The 21708-nt window shown below is 52.4% G+C and overlaps 1 protein-coding gene across 1 annotated transcript in view; it reads left to right on the forward strand.

The window, feature by feature from the left end:
• Window positions 1–21708, forward strand: part of NBAS (NBAS subunit of NRZ tethering complex) — a 252708-nt gene that overhangs the window by 149952 nt on the left and 81048 nt on the right. The window contains 3 exon segments of the mRNA XM_078149224.1: window positions 13145–13221; window positions 14701–14838; window positions 21393–21622. Coding sequence (XP_078005350.1) covers window positions 13145–13221; window positions 14701–14838; window positions 21393–21622 — 445 coding nt within the window.

The following is a 21708-nucleotide window of genomic DNA, read 5'->3' on the forward strand; positions in this document are numbered from 1 at the left end:
AAAGAGATTTCACCCGATTTTTAGAGGATGCCTTCTTTTCCGACTTCTAGAATCAGCATTGCAAATCAGACTCATGCTTCATGTAAGCTGGCGGATTAAGCTGGGGAGCCGGCAGCGGACTTAGCTGGAGAGGAATTTTAAAGCAGAGGTGGCTGAATCCTCTGTCCACTGCATAGTCCAGGCCTGTCTGGAGACTGGGATGAATGTGACTCTGGCTGTGGTCTCCCCTTCCTCAGGAATCCTCTGTGGCTCCCTGCTGTTTGGGGGATAATAGATTGCTCTCTGCTGTCCAGCCCCCGCCCACATCCCCAGACTCATCTCCTATTCCTCCCCTTCCCACATGTTCCCTCTCCCCCACTGTTTGCTTGTGTTAAACAAGAGCTGTCTGTGTTGGCCACTCAGTAGGTGCTTAATTAATGTGTAAACATCTTGTAGGAAAGGGTTGTGTATTTATCCCTCCACTTCCCATGCGCTACCTCTCCCACCACCATGCGTTGCAGCTCTAGTTCCCCAGGCCTGACATGCACTCCCTCCCCCTCTCAGGCGCTGCCTCCCACAGCAGCTGCTAGTGCTGGCTTCCTCCAGAAGTAACTGTGTGAAACCTCTGTCTCCCCCAGCTGCACTAGACCCTTCCAAGGCAGAGAGGGGCCCAGGAGCTGGGCCCCCGCACAGAGTTGGCGCTTAATGCGCACAGAATTGGCGCTTAATGCGTGCGTGTCTTCTCCTTGGATCCAGAGAGTCCCATCAATTTGCTCTCAGGATTATCTGAGGCCTTTGGCCCCAGGCCAAGGCAGGCTTCTCTGAATGCCTCCCAGGACAGTGCCATCCTTTGTTTGCCTGAAGGCTTGGGATGATGATGGGGGCTTAAAAAGGGGTCCTGGGCTCCTCTCTACCCACTGCCAGCTCATCCTCCTCCTTGGTGAGGATTGTGAGGCTGCTTGGCATTCTGGAAGCGGGGTGGGACAGGGAATCATGGGGTCTCTGCACCTTGTTGCTTGAAACCACCCCTACAGGCCCAGAGAGGCGTCTGAGGTCACACTGGCCATACTTGGCCAAGCTGGGGTTTGAATGGACATTTTCTGTCTGCACCTAATCAATCAGTCGGTCACCAGCTAGGTAAACTGTGGGGTCTTGGCCTCAGTTTATAAAGTGGGACAGATAATACTTAGAGGCAATGAGGTAGCACAGGGCCCAGAGCGCTGGGCCTGGAGTCAGGAAGACTGGAGCTCAGGGTGACCTTGGGCAAGTCCCCTGTGCCTCAGTTTCCTCAGCTGTAAAATGGGGATATTTGCCTCAAGGTGCTCATGAGGAGAAATTGCGGTTAAATTTGTAAAGGCTTTGTAAGCCTTCAGGCACTCCCTGACTGTTGTCATAACTTCTACTACCTACTTCCCAGGGTTGTTTGGATGTGACTGCTTGGTAAATCCTGAAGTGCAATAGCTATTAGCCCTGTTATTACTCTTGGTATTGTTATCATTTCAAGGGGCATGTTAGCGGCTTGCAGCCGTGCCTAGTTACCAACTTGAAAGAGTGTGGAGGGAACTTCTGCATTGCACCAGGGATTCCTGCAGGGTGAGGAGAAGGCCCAGAGCACATGGCTTGTGGTCTGAAACCCAGCGGTCAGCCTCCATTGTCTGAGCAGGGATAAACATTGAGCCGCAGAACAACTACGGTCTTTCTGAAGAAGGCTTTGCCCCCTTGAGAGGCAGCCCAGGGATGGAAGGAATGAATCAGGTGTGAACTCCAAACCCAAGGTTACCTGGGATTAAATGTCAATCATGCCTCAGACACTATGCTAGGTGGTAGAGGTTTAATCCCCCGGTGCTCCCCCCACAGCAACAACGACAAAAATAATACAGGTCTTGGCCTCAGGGAGATTGAGGGAGCACGTGTATGAATGCACAGGCACATGAAAGATCTGTGATTACCAGCTTGGTGGACTCCAGAAATGAAATGTCCCTCCTCTGCGAAGGAGCAGGTAATCCACAGTGAGCGGCGCAATCCACAGGCACAAGTGACTTTCCCATCTGTGGCTGGGGAAGAGTTCTGAGCCAAGTGAAGATCAGAGACCATCCAGTCATGTCTGACAGAGTATTTGGATTACATGAAAGTGAGAGATTCTGTACTGGTGAGATCAGTGCAACCAGGAGGAAGGAAGCAAAGCTGTTGCCTGAAAAAAGAAGCAGTTGGATTGGAAAGCTCTAATAAATGCCAGATATCCAAGCTATCTAGGGAACTACACAAATGGAGAAGAAGAAGAGTTCTCCGAAGACAACAGACTAAATGTTCAGGAAGCATTTCTGCAGGTCCCCAAGAGGACACCAAGGTTCCACCTCCTATTCAACAAAATGGAGGAGATGGCAGAAGATGAGAAGAGTCAAAATTGGAGCCATTTTGGTGGTATGGTGAACTGGCCCAACCATTTGGAAAACAGGTGACTACAATGCCCTTTGACCCAGAGCCATCACTTCTAGGCACATGGCACATCCTAAGGAGGTCTGAGGAAGGAGGAAAGATCCCAACTATCCCAGAATATTTATGACAGCCCTTTTTGTAGTGGCCAAGACCCTGGAAACAGATAATGCCCAGAAATGTCAAATTGACCAAAGATACAGTATGTGAATATGATGGAATATTACTGCAGAATAAGAAATGATGAAAATGAAGACATCAGGGAATGTTGGAATGATGGTTTATATGAACTGATACAAAATGACATGAGCAGAACCAAGAAAATGATGTACACAGTGAATACCGTCATGGAAATGAAAACTGCAGCAGATGCAGCAAACCCAGATAGAACGCTGTTGCGTCATAATGAGCGAGCTTGTCTGCTGCCTCTGGGGTAGGGCCACCTGGCCTCAGCTGCCTTCTCATCAGGGAGGTGTGCCCTCAGCCCCTGTGGCCCCCTCTCACATCTCTTCTCCTGGCTTGTTGGGCTTTGCCCCCGGGCCTCTTGCAGGCACCTTCTTTTTCATTTTAATGGATTGTCTTTCCCTCAATAAAATGTAGACTTTGAGGCTGGGGACTGTCTTCTTGACTATATTTGTATTCCTAGGGCATAGCATTTGCTGCATAGTTAAGGGATTAATAAATGCTTGACTTATCCCTGTAGAAAAGAGGAGAAAATAAACTTCTCCACCTTCTTTGTGCAGGTGGGAGACTGGTTGCTTTTGCTGTCAGACTCGGTTATGTTAGTTTGGCCAAACTGCATTTTACAAACATTTTTTTCAACAAATTTATTATTTATTTTAAAGGTGCACTGTTTTAAAAAAAATGAATTCCAGTTTCTTTCCCTTCCTCCTGCCTCTCCCTCACTCCTTGAGAAGGCAAGAAATGTGATATCAATTATACATCTGAAATCCTGCAAAACACAATTCCATATTAACCATGTTGTGAAAGAAAAGCAAGAAAAATAGAGTGAAAAAAGAATTCTTCAACCTGCATTCAGATTTCATGAGTTCTCTCTCTAGAGGTGGATAGCATTCTTCATCGTGAATCCTTTGAAAATATCTTGGATCATTGTCTTGAGCAGAGTAAGTAAGTGTTTCACAGTTGGTCATTCTTACGCTGTGACTCGTACTGTGTACAGTGGTCTCCTGGTCCTGCTCACTTCACTTTGCGTCCTTTCCTGTAAATCTTCTCAGGTTTTTCTGAAGCCATTTCCCTCATCATTTCTTATAGCACAGTAGTGCTCTGTCATGATCATACATCACAACTTGCTCAGCCATTCCCCGATTGATGGGCATCCCTTCAATGTCCAGTTCTTGGCCACCACAAAAAGAGCTGCTATAAATATTGTTGTACATGTGGGTCCTTTCCCCTTTTTTAGGATCTCTTTGGGATGCAGCCCTAGCAGTGCTATTGCTGGGTCAAAGGGCATGCACATTTTGTAGCCCTTTGGCCCTAGTTCCAAACTGCTCTCCAGAATGGCTGGATCAGCTCATTCACCAGCAGTCCATCAACGTACCAGTTTTCCCTCATCCCTTCAGCATTTGCCGTTTTCCTTTTTTGTCAAGTTAGCCGATCGGATAGGCTGGAGGTGGCACCTCGGAGCTGTTTCAGTTTGCATTTCTCTAATCCCCTTTTGTTCATCTGGACGGTTTATATTGTTGTGACTGTTCATCCATTTCACTTGAATTACAGTTCTTTTTCCTTTTTGTATTTCAGTTTCAAGAGATGGCTTGCTGTGTATAGGTAGGGAAGGCTATATTTGCACATGAAGGTAATATAAAAGCAAAATATACCTTAGTGAAACCTTAAAAGAATATTCAGTCCAGTTCCCTGAACCTCTAAGGTCCTTTTGTCACCTTGGGTGCTAGCCGCCCTCTCAGCCCTGTGCCATCTGCACTGTTGATGAGCCTGCCCTCTTTGCCTTTATCCAAGTCATAGGTGAAAACATGGAGCAGCAAAGGGGCCCAGATGCTGCCTCGGGACCCTCCCCTGGAGTCCTTCTGTGGCTGAGCTGGTGTGAAGGATTGCCTGTCTGACAACATTCTGTGGCAAAGTCCCTTTCCCCCAGCTGGCAATAATGCATCTAAACACACAGCACATGCCTTTATTAAGATCCATTTTGCTGAGAGGGATACAGGCTTGCGGGGTGAAATGATGTGCTTACAGTCCCAAATAACTTAGACCTGGGTTTTGAATCCAGGTCTTCTGACTCCCGATGTAGGAGTACAGATTTAGAACTGCAAGCACCTCAGTGATCATGTACTCTAATCCCCTCTTTTTACAGATGAGGAAACTGAGGCCTAGATGGATGAAGTGGCTTGTGTAGGGTCACTCAGCTGGTGACAGAGGCAAGATTTGACCCCGGGTCCTCTGACTCCCGACCCATACTCTATCCACTCCTCCATTCCACTGAGCCTTTCAGAAGTGTTGGGCACAGCAGAATTTTGTAGCCTAAAAATGGTGTGTGTCTGTCTGTCTGTCTCTGTCTCTCTCTCTCTGTCTCTCTTTTTTTCCTCTGTCACTCCCTCTCTCTGTCTCTGTCTCTGTTTCTCTGTCTCTCTCTCTCTCTCTCTGTCTCTGTCTCTGTCTTTCTCTCTCTCTCTCTGTCTTTCTCTCTCTGTCTCTCTCTGTCTGTCTCTCTCTCTCTGTATTTCTGTCTCTGTCTCTCTCTCTCTTTCTCTAGTGATTAGTGGCCTCAGAGAGAGTTACTGCAATAGAATGTTGGCCACAAAAGCCAGTAGGATACGGGGTTAAAGAAAGTTGCTAATGAGGAAGGGAAGTCAAGGCTGGACAGTGGCTCTGAGGTTCAGCTCTCAAAGGAAAGACACACATCCCTGACAAGGGCTCAGGAGAAGAAGGGACCAAAAAGAGAGCAGGACTGTCCTTGTCTCTGAGTTTTCTTTGTGATAATGAGAAACAAATTTTGGTTGATGTGGGTTGTGAAGAATAGCTCATTATGATGGTTAGAAAGCATTCAGTGCATAGAAAATGCGAAATAACAATAATAAATGGGGAGCAGGAGTGTGTTGGGTAATCAGGTGTGACTCTCTAAGTCTGCATTTTGTATTTGGTTAAATTAGTCAGCAAATTCAAATGCAGTTGATTCATTAAAAATTATGATTTATTTAGCGCTAAGATAATTTTTCTACTGTTTGAAAAAATGGCAGTTATTAAGGGAAGAAGAGGCCGTCATCTATCATTTAGAAGGAAATGTTCTGATATAAGCAGTTGTCTTTTACCTTTCCTATGTGGAATTTCTCAGGACAGATTCTGTTTTCTTTCTCTGTCAGTGCTTGGAGAATTGACAAAGTTGTTCCATTCAGCTGCACCCAGCACGATAGGTGAGTAGTAGTTACAGGCACTTGGAGGAATATTGTACTTGAAGGTCCTTCAGCTCTTGCTGGCCCTGCACCACTGAAAACATTCATGTTGGCAGAACAGCTGGTGAGCGTCTTGGGCCTTCCAGGGAAGCTCAGACTTTATCAGTGTCCACCCCCATCTGGTCTCCTGGCCCATGTTTTCCCACAGATTCTCTGGTCATCTGTGAATATCGTGAAACTCTCCTGTTGACCATCCCTCCCTCCTTCTTTTCCTTCTCCCATTTCTTTGGCTGCTTGTTTGACCTTTCTCCTTGTCTGGCCGCATGTACCCTGCTGGATAGGATGTGCAGCATAAGAAAGCATCTCATCAAGGCCTTTAGGTTTAAGAATGTAATTTTGTTGTGTGTCTCCTCTATACCCAAAGCCAACCTCCAGTGACTTGTCACAGTCAGGACAAGGGTCCTGGAAGGCTCTACCTGTGGAGTTCAAACTCTGGCTGGACTATCCCTTTGCCAAGGACTGGCCTGGCCACATCCAGGGAGGTTCACCATCAGCCTGATGATGGGGGATGAACCGTGAGCAGTGATGGGAGCCTCTGGGGAAACCTATCTGACTGTCTAGGTATGACCTACATAACACCCCTTATGAATATGAAGTGGAGGTGATAAATATGTTTAAGGGATTAGATCTGGTAGATAGAGTGCCTAAAGAGCAACAGAGGGAGGTTTGCAACAGGAGGCAGCAATAAAAAATATCCCAAAGGAGAATAAGAGCAAGAAAGCAAAACGGCGTCTGATGAGGCTTTGCAAATGGCCGAGGAAGGAAGGAAAGGGAACGTAAAGGTGAAAGGGAAAGATACCTAGCTGTGTGCAGAATTCCAGAGAATAGCAGGAGAGATAAGAAGGTTTTCTTAAATGAACAATGCAAAGAAATAGAAGAAAAGAGTAGCATCTCTTCAAGAAAATTAGAGAGATCAAGGGAAAGTTTCATGCAAAAATGGGCATGATGAAAGACAAAAATGGTAGGGACTTAACAGAAGTGGAAGAGATTAAGAAGAAGTATCAGGAATACACAGAAGAACTATGCAAGAAAGCTCTTAACAACCTCAATCATCCCCAATGGTGTGGTTCCAGATCTAGAGCCAGACATCCTGGTGAATGAAGTCAAGTGGGCCTTAGGAAGCATTGCTGGCAATAAGGCTAGTGAAGGTGACGAGATTCCAGATGCTGGCAGATTTGGAAAACTTAGCAGTGGCCACTGGATTGGAAAAGATCAGTTTACATCCCAATCCTAAAGAAGGGCAATGCCAAAGAATGTTTAAATTACTGAACAGTTGTGCTCATTTCACATTCCAGCAAGTTTATGCTTAAGAGTCTGCAAGCCAGGCTTTAGTAATATGTGAACTGAGAATTACCAGAAGAGCAGGCTGTTTTCAAAGAGGCAGAGGAACCAGAGACCAAATTGCCAACATTCGCAGGATTGTGGAGAAAGCAGGGGAATTCCAGAAAAAACATCTGCTTCTGCTTCATCGACTGAGCTAAAGCCTTTGTGGGGATCACAACAAAATGTGGTGAGTTCTCCAAGACACTGGAGTGCCAGATCATTTACTTGTCTCCCAAGGAAACTCTGTAGACCAAGAAGTAACAGTAAGAACTAAACATGGAACAACTGATTGGCTCAAGACTGGGAGAGGAGTAGGATAAGGCTTTATATCGTCACCTTATTTGTTTAACTTATATGCAGAGTGCATCATGTGACAAGCCAGGCTGGATGACTCAAAAGCCAGAATTGAGGCTTCTGGGAAAAAGATCAACAGTCTCAGATATGCAGATGACACTACTCTGATGGCAGAAAATGAAGAGAAATTAAGAAGCCTCTTGATGAGGGTGGAAGAGGAGATTGTAAAAGCTGGCTTGAAGCTTAACATCAAAAATATGAAGATCTTGGCCACTGGTCCCATCGCTTCCTGGCGCATAGAGAAGAAACGGAAGCAGTGTCAGATTTTATATTCTTGGGCTGAAAGATCAGTGCAGACGGCAGCTGCAGTCATGAAATTACAAGACACTTGCTCCTTGGAAGGAAAGCTCTGGCAGATCTGGACGGCAGACTAAAAGCAGAGACATCACTTGCTGCTGAGGGTTTGTGCAGTCAAAGCTGTGGTGATCCAGCAGCAATGTATGGCCGTGAGGGTTGGATTGTAAGGAAAGCTGAGCGCCACAGAATTGATGCTTGGGAATTGTGGTCATGGAGAAGACTTCTGAGAGTCCCTTGGGCTGCGAGGGGATCAAATCAGTCAATGCTTAAAGAAATTAATGCAGGCTCTTTACTGGAAGGCCAGGTACTGAAATTGAAGGTTAAACACATAATGAGAAGAGGGACTCATTGGAAAAGACCCTGATGTTGGGAAGGACTGAAGGCAAAAAGAAAAGGGGATGGCAGAGGATGAGATGGGTGGATGGTATCGTGGAAACAGTGAACAGGAGCTTGGACAGACAGATAGTGGAGGACATAGGGGCCTGGCGTGCTGTGGTCCTCGGGGTCACAAAGAGTCGGATGTGACTGAACACCAATAACACTTACTTTATGAAGTTTTTCTTCCGTTAATTTGAATTCATTTAACCCCAGGACTTCAGAGAAGGGGGTGGGGCAGGATGGCAAAGCAAGGAAATTATTACCTGCTGGATTGATGAAAAAGCATGAAGGGTTTATGATGTGCTGAGTCTTGATGGTACAAAGAGTCCAAAGAGGGGAGATGGCGCAAGGAGGAGGTTCAGCTGCATTGGTAGGGTCAGGCCTCACCCAGAGAGCCTGAGGGGGCATCACAGGTTGGATGGCTGTGCCCGGCACTTCGACAAGCAGAGGCTTGGGGCAGGGGCTCAGGCCTGGCTGGCCGTGCTCTCAGCAGTGTACCCAACCTGGGGGAGCGGCTCCTGGCTCCCCCAGGTGATTGGGGGGGAGGGCCGCGGAGTGAGAAGAGGGTGCCCTTCATCCCACAGAGGCCAGGCTTCTAACCTACCTCTTCCCTTAGAGTGTAACCTTCCAGAGGGCAGGGCATTTCTTTGTTCTCTTTGTGCCGCACGGTGTGCATAACAAATTTTGTGGATAATAAGTAACTGATCTTGCAATGGTGCTCCTTTATATTCTGAATCCTTTCTTCGAGAATGGAGCTGGTGAGTACTGAGGAATACTGCGAGTCGTAAAATTGATTGTATGTTAACAGGCTGTTACTGATGTGACATTTAGCAGGAGTGACTGTACTGATGGGACCACAAATCTGGGGACATTTTATAGTTATGGCAAGGATTGTCTTTGAACGCTTTTTATCTCTGCCAGAGCTTGGCCCGGTGCCTCACGCTCTGTTATTGCTTATCCATAACACAGATGTTTGTCAAACTGCGTTAATTCCGCATCGCTTTTAAAAATGAACCCGCCCAAGCTCAGGCATCCAGCAGCGTTGTCCCCATAAAGCTCCTTCTGGGAAGGGTCCATTTGCTCCCCTGTGGCTTCTCAGTTAAGCGGGATGGTTCTGGGGGGGGGGTGTCAGCTTCCTCCGCTGTTCAGTGACCGGCTTGGTCTAGGGCACCTTGAAGGTTTCCTTGAGCCCCGACGTTGAATGAGTCTGTGAGTTTGTCATTGCTCAGAGTATTTCTCAGCTCCCCTTTGGGAATTTCCTTGAGGGCCTCTGTCCATTCTTCATGATCTCCTCCAGGGTGGCCTTCTTCCTTTGAGAGGGGCTTTCATTCTTTAAAGAGCCCAAAAGTCTGACCCTTAAGGCAAGTGAGCACCCGTTTCATCTGCCCAGAGAGCAAGAAGAGAGATTTTCCCCTGGCACTGCCTTACTGAGGGACTCCACTGGGTGATTCCCAAAGAGGAGGCTGTGTGTGTGTGCATGTGTATGTGTGTGTGTATGTGTGTGTGTATGTGTGTGTGTATGTGTGTGTATGTGTGTGCATGTGTGTGTGCAGGGCTTGGGAGTCCTCACCTTTGCATTCGGAAGCTTCACGGATTTCTCAAGCACTTGGGCTTCCTGCCTGGGAGCCAGCCTTCTTGTGATGGGGAGGAGGGGATCAAAGGACCCAGAGAAGGAGGTCCTGCCCGGCTGAGGGAGGGCAGGAGCTCCAGCCGTGAGATGAGACGAGGTTCAGCAGAAGTCTTGGGGGCCTCCCAATGTACCCGAAGCAGGTGGATCCCTGCCAGGTGGGGGAAGCAGCTGGAATGGTGTCTACCAGGAGGATTAACATTCACAAATCAAAGCGATGTCCTCTGAACAGCCTTCTGAATATCTACCCATGTGTGAGCTCAGAGAACCAGAGTTGGAATTCAAATTCCATCTGGAAGACCTTGGGCAAGTCACCCACCTTGGGCCTCAGTTCCCCATAGAATGGCAGGGTTGACCAAGGGTGTCCACTTGGTACTTTCTCACATTGATCCTGCCATTCTTATCAGGACTTTATGTGGGAAGTGCAAATGTTGTCACCCCCATTTTACAGATGGGAAGGCTGAGGCTGGGAGCCGTGAAGCTCCCTGACTTGGTTACCAGCCTAGGTCTGTGCCTGAGGTTGAATTTGAAGCCGTCTCCTGGCTCCACACCCAGTGTGCTTTTCACGGCAGTGTTCTGAGGAGGGGGCCCCAAGCTTGTGCCTGCTCAGGATGTCAGGGGCTGTAAGAGAACCGGCCTTCCAACCTGCCCGCTCCAGTGGCAGCCCAAATGCTCAGCTCCCAGCGTCCTTCCAACTCTCTGCCCGTGGCGGCCTGCCTGTTCACTGGAGCTTTCTCCTTCCTGTTTGAGTGGGCCTTGCGGCTCTCCCCGGAGCTGCTGTCCGCTTGACCTCTGGGTCATTGGGCAGAACATCCAGTCAGGTTGAACAGCAGAGAATGTCCATGCTGGTCCAGCCGCACCTTGCCCTCCAGTCTGTCTGTGACAGCAGCCCAGTTGTGGGAGGGGGTCGGCCCGGGGCCCCCTGCCGCCCCAGCAGCAGCCTGCACCGGGGACCAGCTTGGAGATGTGGGTGGAGGCATGTGATGGCATGGGGTGAGCAGAGACCTTGGCACGGCCATGCTGGCTTCTGCCTTCACCTTCTGAGCCTCAGTTTGGTCATTTGTAAAACGAGGGGCTCGGACCCAGTGATCACAGCTACCTCTGTGGTACATCTAACTTCGGAGCTGGCCCTGGCTTGGTGGCCCCCCCCCCCCGGCACGTCTGCTGGGGCTTACTAATTTAATATTAGTCGAAAGGAAATGCAATTAGGAAGGTAGATCTAGAAGCAAACGAATAAGCGCATATTTCCAGAGCCAGATATTAATTACTCGTGTAGCACGGTTCCCCTCCATCAGGGTGCGTCCTCAGGAGGTGACTCCTTTGGAAGCAGCCTCGGCTGCATCTTGCGTTTTCATTAAATGCTTAGAATTCTGGAGCCCTTCTTCGTCCTGTGCATATTTTAGTGTAATGGGATCTGCAGTGGGGGTGGAGCACCGCTGCAGAAGCTTTAGGCGAGGGGTGCCAATTGAATGTAGAAAAAGAGAGAGGCCTTACCTGGCAGGGTGTCCCCAGGAGGTGTCTGATGGGCCCACGGTGCCTAGCCCTGTGCTACCTGCTGGGAAGGTCCTACTGCTCACTAGAATAGGTTACCTGAGCAGTGCATGAGAGAAGTGTGGCTGGGCCGTGTGGAGTCTGGACTTACCTGGCCCCTCCTACAGCTCTGGGCTTCACAGGATGGGTGGCCATTTGACAGCATTCCGGGTGTCTGGAATGAGTAGTCTTGTTAGCAGAGGCATTGAGGGCATATGGCCTGGGCTGGGGACACAGATCTGACCAGTTTGGGTAAGGTGTAGACTGTGGGCCAGTCCTGGAAGGTAGGAGGATGTGCGGGGCAGCGGCAGGCTGCGTAGACTGTGTGGGCCAGTCCTGGGAGGTGGGAGGATGTGTGGGGCAACGGCAGGCTGCATAGACTGTGTGGGCTAGTCTTGGGAGATGGGAGGATGTGTGGGGCAGCGGCAGGCTGTGTAGACTGTGTGGGCCAGTCCTGGGAGATGGGAGGCTATGTGGGGCAGCGGCAGGCTGTGTAGACTGTGTGGGCCAGTCTTGGGAGATGGGACGATGTGTGGGGCAATGGCAGGCTGTGTAGACTGCGTGGGCCAGTCTTGGGAGATGGGGAGGATATGTGGGGCAGCGGCAGGCTGTGTAGACTGTGTGGGCCAGTCCTGGGAGATGGGAGCAGGCCACAGTGCCACAGAACTGTGGAGGACCTTTCCTGGAGGAAGAGCAGGGCTCTGTCTGGAATATGACATCAACAACATGATCGTTCTTCCACATTTGTGAGGCTTTCCACATCTTGCTCTTATCCCTTTAAATCCATTTCCTAAAAGATTTGTGATGAAAATCACAGACAGAATGACCCAGATGGTCAGCGATGGTGCCCTCCTGCCTGGCGGGTCGTCCTTTCTCGGATCACCTGTGGTTCTGAACCCTCACGCTCCACCTTGGGCTGCCGGCAGGTCACCTGCAGGTGCTCACGCAGCCCCAGGGAGTGACTCCCATGCAGCCCCTGCATCTGGGTCACCTGTGCTTAGTCTAGGCCTGCTGCTGTGGGCCTCCCCGCCTGATTCTCCATGGTGAGAAGGCACTGAGTTAGGGTCCAGTTCATTGCACCCTTCTAGCCTTCCTTCAGGGCCTCACAGTGCACGAAGGTTGGTCAGTCAGTCAGAAAGCATTGATTAATGGGCCAGGCCCGGCCCTGTGCTGAATGAGGGACCTGAGTCTCCCACTGGCTTTGTCATCCCAGCCCTGGTCTCCCAGGGGCCATCCTCTGGGTCTGTTGTCTGGGGACCAGCTGGCTAAGGTTGGGGAGTTGCATCACGGGAATATTGGCTTTCTTCTTCCTCCCTGGCCACGCATGAAGGCCATCTGCTCAGGTGCCGTGGCAGACCCTGTACCCACGCTGTCTTCTGCATGCATGCCAAGTGTGCCTGTGGTGCTGAGGTCAGAGACTCAGGAAGGGTTGTATCCCAGGGTCCTGCCCAGGAGAAGCTTTTACAGTCCCCCAACGTGGTGGGAGACACATTCAGCCCGTGTTGGCCAGGTGGTTTTCCCCTGAAAGTCAGTGAAGCTGTTCTTGAGCTGTGATTGCTGCGGGGGGCCAAGCTGGGGCCCCTGAGTGGGTAAGGGCCAGCACAGAGACATGTGACCCAGGCAGCTGTTGGGCATGGCCCCCATGTGGGCCAGGCAGGGGCCCCCAGATCACGGCTGTGGCCTTGCTGGACGTCCTCAAGTCCTTCCAAGAAAGCTGGGGTGGCCCAGACCAAGGCCCGTGAAGATGCATCACCGGCTCATGGGACAGATGGTCACATTGTCCTTCTCTCTTCCCTTCCAGTTCTCCTGCAGCTGGCGAGCGATGCTTTGCCGCATGACATGACCTTGGCCTTGGCTTACCTGCTTGCCCTGCCACAGGTGAGTTGTCCCACAGAGGGCGAATGGGACAGTGTCCGCTTCCCAGGCACAGTCCCTTGTCCTTTCTATGAACTGGCACCAGAATTCTATTTTGTGAGCGTGTTGTGTGGCTGCTGACGTCAGACAGTGCTTTGAGCATCTCCAGGCCTGGTCATGGAAGCCTGTGGCTTCTTGTGGATCCGGATGGGACAGTCCCATCCGGCTCTGAACCTGGGATTCTGGGACCAGCAGATTTATGGGGCAGAGTCGAGGGAGGGCTGGGCCAGGGTGCGATTCTGGCCGCCAGTGTTTATCAGCTCAGTGCCTGCACAGGTCAGTTAGCCTTGTCTTCTTCATTGGCTTGGCTGTAATAATGACGACACTGTTAGTATCTACCTCATACGACTGTTGTGAAGTTCAGATGAGGTCAGAAGGAAAAGCACTCTGCGAGTCTTGAAAAATTGCCTACATTATCAGTCAGTGAGCCAGTCAGATAGCGTTTACTCCATGCCCACATGTACTGGGAGCAGGGCTGGGTGTCAGGGAGGGACACGAGGCTGGGTGTCCGGGGGCGGGGCACGGGGCTGGGTGTCCAGGGCGGGGCACGGGGCTGGGTGTCTGGGTGTGGCATGGGTCTGGGTGTCCGGAGAGCACACGGGGCTGGGTGTCCGGGGTGGGGCACGGGGCTGGGTGTCCTGAGGGGCCATGGTGCTGGGTGCTGGGGGGGCATGGGGCTCGGTGCTAGGAAGGCACAGACAAAAACAGAAATCATCTCTGCCTCCTGAAGCTTCGATTTGCCAGGGACCAGAAGCACTTGTGTATTAGGGTGTACAGAAACAGGACTGAGCAGTAGGGAGGCCCCGCGGCTGGGGTGGGGCTGGGGGTCAGGGACGGCTTCATGGAGAAGGTGGGGTTTAGGCCCCATCCTGAAGGTGCAGGGGATTCCATGAGGCAGAAACAGAGAAGGAGTGAATTCTGGGCAAAGGTGTGGAGATGAGAGATGCGGTGGTCTGTTACACTGCGCTCCCTGAGAAGAGCAGCTTGGGGGGTGGGGTGTGGGGGTGCAGAGCTCCTTAGGCTTGCAGAGACAGGCTGGGGCCACGCTGCAAAGGGCTTTAACAAGTCAAAAGAGTTCCTATTCTAGAGGCCGTAGGAGGCACTGGGATTTACTGAGTCGAGGAGTGGGGCATTCTGATCTGTGCTTCAGGAAAATCTCACTGGCAGCAATGGGTCCAGGGCCTGGCCTTGAGAGCCGGGCTGGGGGGAGAAGAGAGGACGTCCCCTCCGGACAGACTTGGGCCCAGAGCCATCACGGCCGTCCTCCCGCCATCTTCCCTCGCCCGCTCTGAGCCTTAGTCAACTCTCAGGGACAGCTCTCAGAGCAGTGGATGTGGGCGGAGCTGGTGGGTTTCCTAAACCCGGACCTCATCATCCCTTCTCGGATGCCTCGTGCTCAGGAGGCCCAGCTCGGCCGGTTCATTCGCTCCCTTGTCCTTCTAGGTGGTCGACGCCAACAAGTGCTTTGAGAAGCAGGCGCAGTCGGCCTTGTCTCTCCAGCTGGCGGCTTACTATTACAGCCTGCAGATCTACTCACATTTGGTGCCCTGTTTCCAGGACAGATGCCATCCGCTCTACCGGGTGAGTTCATTGGTGCGCACAGCTCCAGCCAGCCCTGGCCAGTAGCATGGCCAGCAGTGTGGCTCCCTGGGAGCCTCCTCAGAAGACTCCTCCATGCTAGGTCCCTGCCTTATGGAGGATGAGCCCGGGAGGGAGGACAGCCAGCCTGGGGAGGGGCCTTGAGCCCTTGTCCTGTGGGCACCAGTTCAGGGAATGGGGCCTGGTTAGTCTGGATTAGACAGGAGAGCTGTGGTCTGCTCGTGTCCAGGAAGAACCATGACACCGGCTCTGCTCTGCCCCAAGGGCCCAACCAGGAGCTGTGTGGGGAGCAGCCAAAAGACCCCGGCCTTGGTGGCTGGCGAGCTCGGAGCTCTTCTGGCGTGGAATAGGCCATCCAGGGTTGGGGCGGGATGTTGAGCGGGCTCCCTTCCCTGTGGAGGAGGGGGATGGCCTTCCATCTCAGTCATTTCACTGCATTAACAAAACTGCTTCCTTTTGAGGCCCTCATTTTTGCTTCTAGCTCAAGAATTCCTTAATTCACTTCTTTTTACAAGGTCGGAACTGAAGAGAAAAGAATTACTTAGTGTCTGTAAGAGGGAGCTTGGCTGTAGTCACCTGCCCAAAGGAGAAACAGTCCTGTCTGTCTCCGGGCTCTCAGTGACCCACTTAGCCATAGTGACAGTCAGGATCAGGACCTGCGCCCCTCGACTGTCACCCACTGCTCACAGCCCAGGCACCGGGGCCCCTGCCCATCCGGAGTGCCTGGTTCTGTGGACACAGAAGGATGCAGGGCCCCTGGGACAGATCCGCTCCCCGGTGCCCGGCGCTGTGGCAGGATTGCAGCAGGAGGAGGAAGGGGGCTGTGCACAGTGCTTCTCCACAGCAGATGACAGCCTGACTGTCACAATGCAGCCAGTACAAGCCTGTGGTTTGCTGATTAGGTTTGGTTTGGTCGAGTGAAGCCCAGGTTAAGGGCTGTCCTCCCAAGAGGAGGCCCCAGTCATCCGTGGAGGTCAGAGAGGACTCCCCTGAGCCCCTCTGGTTATCAAGATCCAGCGAGTCATCAGAAGGGCACCCCATCACCCCAAGGGGCTCCTGCTGTCGTGGAGTAGGGCCTGCTGAGGGTCCACATGGACCACAAGCCACATGCTTCCTTGTGTGGGGAGGGCCTCCATCTGGTCTTGCTTTTGGGTGATACTGGGCTGATTGGTGTCCAGCCTCAGGGATTAGGAAGTGAGAGAGACTGGCCACTGAGGTAAATCCCAGTGGGTGACCCAGGCCTAGTGCCCGACCTGGCGTGCTCGTGGTGAACAGTGCGTGGAGAGAGGACATCGGCATGTGTATCTCAGGCCGTAGAAATGGACAGTGAGCAGGACTTTGAAGTGGAAAGGGAGACGAGTAGCTGGACCACAAATAGGTGTTTGACGGCTCCGTGCTCCTGCGCGTCTCAAGCAGCGTCACGCCACAGAAATATCGTGTTCAGTCTATTGCCCTCTGGGCGACGCTACATGATTACAGATCTCAGAACACCACAGTCTCTGGGGAAGAGGCCATTGTGGAGATGCATGGTGGGGGAAAGTCACCTGGAAAACAGTGATGTGAAACCGTGGTGTAGGTCATATTACCCCAAAAAGGTGTGATTAGACACGGGGCGGGCCAGGAGTGGACCATTGAGGTTGAGAGATGAGGGAGAGGGCCTGTGAAGTGTAAAATGACCCAAAAGAAGGGGGCAGCGTGTTGTGCAGATCTTCTTTAGAGGGGCTGGGAGCTCCCTGCAACAATTCAAATTAGAATCTCATTGAATGCAAAGTGTTTGGGGGCTGCTATCTGTAACTGAGGGAGTACTCAAGTTGGTGAGATCAGAATCTGGGTGCTGGAAGGAACCTCAGAAGCTTTCTGGTGCCATCTCTACTTGAACTAGAATCCCCCCCAAAACTCCCCTGCCACACACTCACCCAGTCTTTGGTTGAGGACCTCTGGGTAGGATAAGGTTGTGACCATCTCCTGATGTAGCCTCTTCCCTAGATCATAGATCCACAGAAAATTTGAAGAGGTGGGTATTAATATTTTGAAATGGTCCTTTTACCATTCTGAATGGCACTTTGAAAATGGGACAGTAAATGATTGTATCTCCCTTTGAAATTAAAGTGGGTCCTAAGCACAGGCCATTATGGGACTTGCCTTATCCTATATCAAGCTGTGAGTGCATGATAATCCCAGTATACTGCCATTTATCCACAGGCTAGAGACTCCATACAGCCTTCCAGCTAGAACACAGTGGGGAGCCCAGTGTGACTTAGCAAAAGTTTGAGAGACATAGTTTCTGGTTAATTAATCATTTTATTAATTATGGTAGCGAGTAATTAATAAAAGTATTGGTCACTTGGCCATCTCTTATGAACCAAGACAGATCATGGCGGCCTCTTGATATTTATATGCCCTTAGAAGAGTGGTTGCTCCCTACAGCCAGCTGTCAACTCGGATTGGTTAACAATTAATGAGAGAATGCATAGTATATTGAGAGGTGGACCTATTCTATCGAGGGGGGCTGGGGACATGATTATGTCACTCTTACTCCCAGATCACCCCCAGCCTGGGGCAGTCTAGACAAAGGCTCTACCCACCACCCAAGCCTGAGTAGAACACAGTGAGCTTCCCCATCTGGGTGGGCTCTGTCATTATCAGCAATGTCCTTCAGAGGCTGGCTTGACCTGGTAGAGAATGAGGAAATGGGAAGGGAAAAAACACTGTATCTCCCTGATAATTGGTGATTTAATAATCATTTCTGTCGCCAGAAATAATCTGAGAAGGCTCTTTAGGCAGGTGGGATCTTCTGTCTCCTCCAGTAAGCGCTTGCTATACACACAGAGGCCTAGTAGGCCCTGCATGAGAAGTCTGGATTGAAGGAGATAGAGGCCGGACTTCCTTGGAGAAGGGTCACATCGTGAACACTGATAGAAAGTGTCATGTCCCGCCTTGTCTAGGAGGGTGGGAAGGGTTTAGACAAAGTCTGAGGGCCTGTGAATGTCTCCTTTGCTGGATCCTCCCCCAGCTCATGCCCTCAGTAATGGGTGTCCCTCAGGGCTCTGTCCTGGACCCTCTCCTCTCCTCCCTCTAGACTGCTTCACTTGGCGAGCTCCCTCAGCTCCCATGGGTCTAATGACCATCTCCACGCTGATGGTTCTCAGATTTACGGCTCTGCTGACCCGCAGTCTCACCTGTCCAGCTGCCTTTCAGACATCTTGAACTGGACGTCCAGTGGAGGTCTTAAACTCACCATGTCCAAAAGAGAACTCTTGATCTTTCCCTCGAAACCCGCCTCTTCCCCCCTTCCCTAATACTGGAGGACAGCGGACTCCCCCCAATCCCTCGGGCTCTCCCAGCCTGTCAGTTGTCCTGGGCTCCTGCTGTCTCTTGCTTCCCCAGATCCAACATGGTACCCAGGCTTGTTGATTTCACCTCTGCAGTATCTCTTATCCCTTCAAGCTTTGCAGCATCTTCTGTATACACACCCCCTTCTTTCCTGTCCCGCTGCCCTCGCCATGGTGCAGACCCTCATCGCCTCACGCCTCCGTTATGACATTTGCTGCTGGGGGCTCTGCCTGCCTCCAAGTCCCTCTCCACTGCAGTCCTCTCCCTCTCTCATTCCCTCCCCTCCCCTCCCGCTTCTTCCTTTGCTTGATCTTGTGACCTTCGGTTCAGCCCAGCTGGTGTAGAGAAGCCCCTCCTCTGTGCCCAGCTTGGTGCCATGAGCTTCAGGCGGTCACGTGGGCCTGGGGAGGGGTCTTACCGGGCCGCCGGGCCGTGCGCTTCCCGTCCTGAGGCTCTGATCACAGTCCCTGATGGCATAGCCGTAGACATGCTCACCTTCTCCAGAGTGCCACCAGAGGCTGTGTTCATTTCTGCCCCTCCCGTTACTGCTCTCCTCTCTCTCCTCCCCATCCTCGGGGGCACGTCCTCGGCCCTTTGCTGTCCCGGTGGCCCTCTTCTCCCTCTTCCTGGCTTATCCAAGGCCTTCCAAAGCGGTCATGGCCCAGACTAAGCCTCTGGGTGCTCTTCGTTGGGGTCCGACCAGAGCAGAGCCGCCTGGGACCCGCTCCGTGTCCTGGGGGCTCAGCTTCCCTTAAGGACACCCAGATCGCCTGGGCTTTCATGGCTGTGGCATCACTCGTGGGACCCTTACCGGCTCCCCAGATCATTTTCAGATCACTGTGTTCTCTTATATGTCACTGAACCCCCATGTGTGGCTCCACATTGATCCCTGTCCCCTCTTTTCTCACTGGGTTTGTCCCAGCATTCTAGCTGGTGCTCTCTTGTGCATCCTGACTGTTAGTCATTCCTCTGCCGGCTCCCCTGGTAGAGCTGGATTGCCCTGGCCCGTGTGGCAGGGTGTGCCTTGTGGCCCTTCTGTGCCTCTCCCTGGGCCTGGCGTCGGCCTGGGACCGTGGAGATCGGGGTGCCCGCCATGGTGAGAGGCGTGTTGTGTGTGGATCCGCTCAGAAGCTCTGCTAACTGGGCCAGCGTTCACTGAGGCCTTCTTCTTTGTGGGGTGGCCTTCCCAATGTCGTGGTCATTCGTCCTCAGAGGACTGTGGCGTTTAAGTGCACAGATATACGTGAGGCAAGGCTGGGCAGGGTCACCGGCCTCACTGTCTCCCCCGGAGCCCTCCTGGCCCAGTGGTGAGACTTAGGTCAGGAAGACTGGGGGAGGTGCTCGGCAGGCATGTCAGGACCACCCGCTGCTCAGACTAAGAGCCCAGGAGTTCACAGAGCCTTCCCTTTGATCCTGAAGACTGCCGGCCAGGGAAGCAGTAGTCCTGCGGTTCCTGTGTTCTTGTTTGTTTGTTTGGAAGCAGTTGGGGTTAAGTGACTTGCCCGGGATTTGAATTCAGGCCTTCCTGACTCCCCGGCTGGCGCTCTATCCACTGAGCTACCTAGCTGCCCCTGTCCCCATTGCTGCTGATGGGAAAACTGAGACCCAGAGCCCTGAACTGGTTTGCCCAGTGCTGCAGAGCTCTGGTCCTGATTGCAGATTCAGAGCTCTTTCCTCTCACCAGAACCGCTTCTCTCATCGGGTTTTTGTCAAACCTCGATCCTAAGCCCGTCAGCCTAAATCGGGAAAGATTTCATGAGTTACTTTTATCTGGTCTCCTGGCTGGTCCCATAGTGGGATGGACCACGAACATGTCGGGTTCAGTTTAGTGATGCCTTGCAGACGTGGAGAAGCCCTCCACGTGGCATGTGAGGACAGCTCCATCTCCGCGGCCGAGGCTCTGCTTGATCAGGGAGTGGGTCTGAGCGCCCGAGGCGGGGGTTGGGGCCGTGTGTGTGCCGCACACGTCGGGAAGGATGGCGTCAGTACCAGGGAGTAGTTGGTCTTTTGGGAAGCACTTTACGAACGCCGTCATTATTATTAGTGTTCCCAGAGTCGCCGAGTGGGCCATCATTTAAGCAAACGCTGGTTCTGCAGCTGCTGGGTGGGGAGGGGATTGTGGGATATAAGATGCCCCCCACCCCCAGCTCCAGCTCCATGCCTGGGAACCCCCATCAGTGTTTGAATGGGTGTGGAGCCTTGGGCTGTGCCAGGAGGCAGGGATGTGGGATGGGTTTGGACGGTGCCGGCGTGGGGGGTATCTTCCTATGGTCAGTCCGAGTGGGGGCTGGCCCAGAACAGAGCCACCCCCAGGGGCTGACAGGCTCCTCCTGGAGGGGCCCTCCCCTGTGCTGAGGGCCCTGGCTCTGGCGGCTCCGTGGAGCCTGGGCTGAAGCTGCTGTTGCTCCCCCGAGCCCAGAGGCAGAAGCAGGTCCTGGGGGAAACATGTGGGGTGCATCGATCCCTCCTTCCCTTTTCTGAGGAATGCTGGGTTTTGCTTCCAGTCACTGGTTTGTTGTGGTCAGAGAAGCTGCTAGGAACAACACAGGGCGGGCCACTGAACCTGAGGTCTGGTCTCCACTGGGGAGTTTCCCTGGGATGCTGGTGCAGCAGCCTGGGTACCTGGGGCTGGGGATGCTGCTGCTGGCGGTCATCTGCACTCCTAAGGAGGAGACTCATCCGGAACCAGAAAGGACAGAAAGGGCAGTGTCTCAGTAGAAGAGGTAGGCGGCGTAGGAGGTCCTGTTAAACGGCAGAGAAGGAATGACTGTCCTGAGCCCTCCGGGTTACTGTTGGTGGGGTTGGGGGGGAGGGGCAGCTTCCTGCAGAAAGCCTGGGCTCCTCCTGGGCTCGCACCTCTGGCCCCTGGGCCAGCTCAGAGCCACGAGGGACCTTCTGAAACCGTCTGGTCCAAGGCCTTCATTTTGCAGATGAGGAAACTGAGGCCCAGAGAGGGGAAGTAGCGAGTAAGAGGCGGCGTCCTCTGAACCTCAGTTCAGTGTGCTTACTATTCTGAAGGGTGCTCGCCTTTCTTGGCCCGTTTTTCTCCTCTCTAAAATGGGACTGATGGTCTCTGCCGCCCCGATGTTGCTATGAGGCCTGAAGGGGAGGGTGGGTGTGAGGAGGGAGGGCTTCCCCACACCACGAGGGCCGTGCCCTGCCTGACATGCGTGTGTTTGTTTCTTGGGGCTGGGGGGCTTCAGGCTGATCCCAGTGAGCTTGTCCAGTGGGTCACCAAGCACGTCTCTGACCTGGATGGCCGAGCCTGGTCCGAAGACGTCGGGGTGCTGGTGCAGCACCTGGGCTTCTACCAGGAGCGACTTCTGGATTTCACCCAAGCCCAGCTGCTCCAGGGCCTGCGCAAGGGCGTGGATGTGGCCCGCTTCACCGCGGATGATCAGTACAAGAGAGAGACCATCCTCGGGCTGGCTGAGTAAGTAGCAGCGTCCTCGATGCCCGGCTGCCTCCCCGTGTCTGGCACCGCTGACCTTTCGTGTGGCTCGATTGGGCGACCAGCAG

The sequence above is a fragment of the Phascolarctos cinereus genome, unplaced genomic scaffold (assembly GCF_003287225.1).
Source record: "Phascolarctos cinereus isolate Bilbo 61053 unplaced genomic scaffold, phaCin_HiC Scaffold_2;HRSCAF=192, whole genome shotgun sequence".
Taxonomy (NCBI): domain Eukaryota; kingdom Metazoa; phylum Chordata; class Mammalia; order Diprotodontia; family Phascolarctidae; genus Phascolarctos; species Phascolarctos cinereus.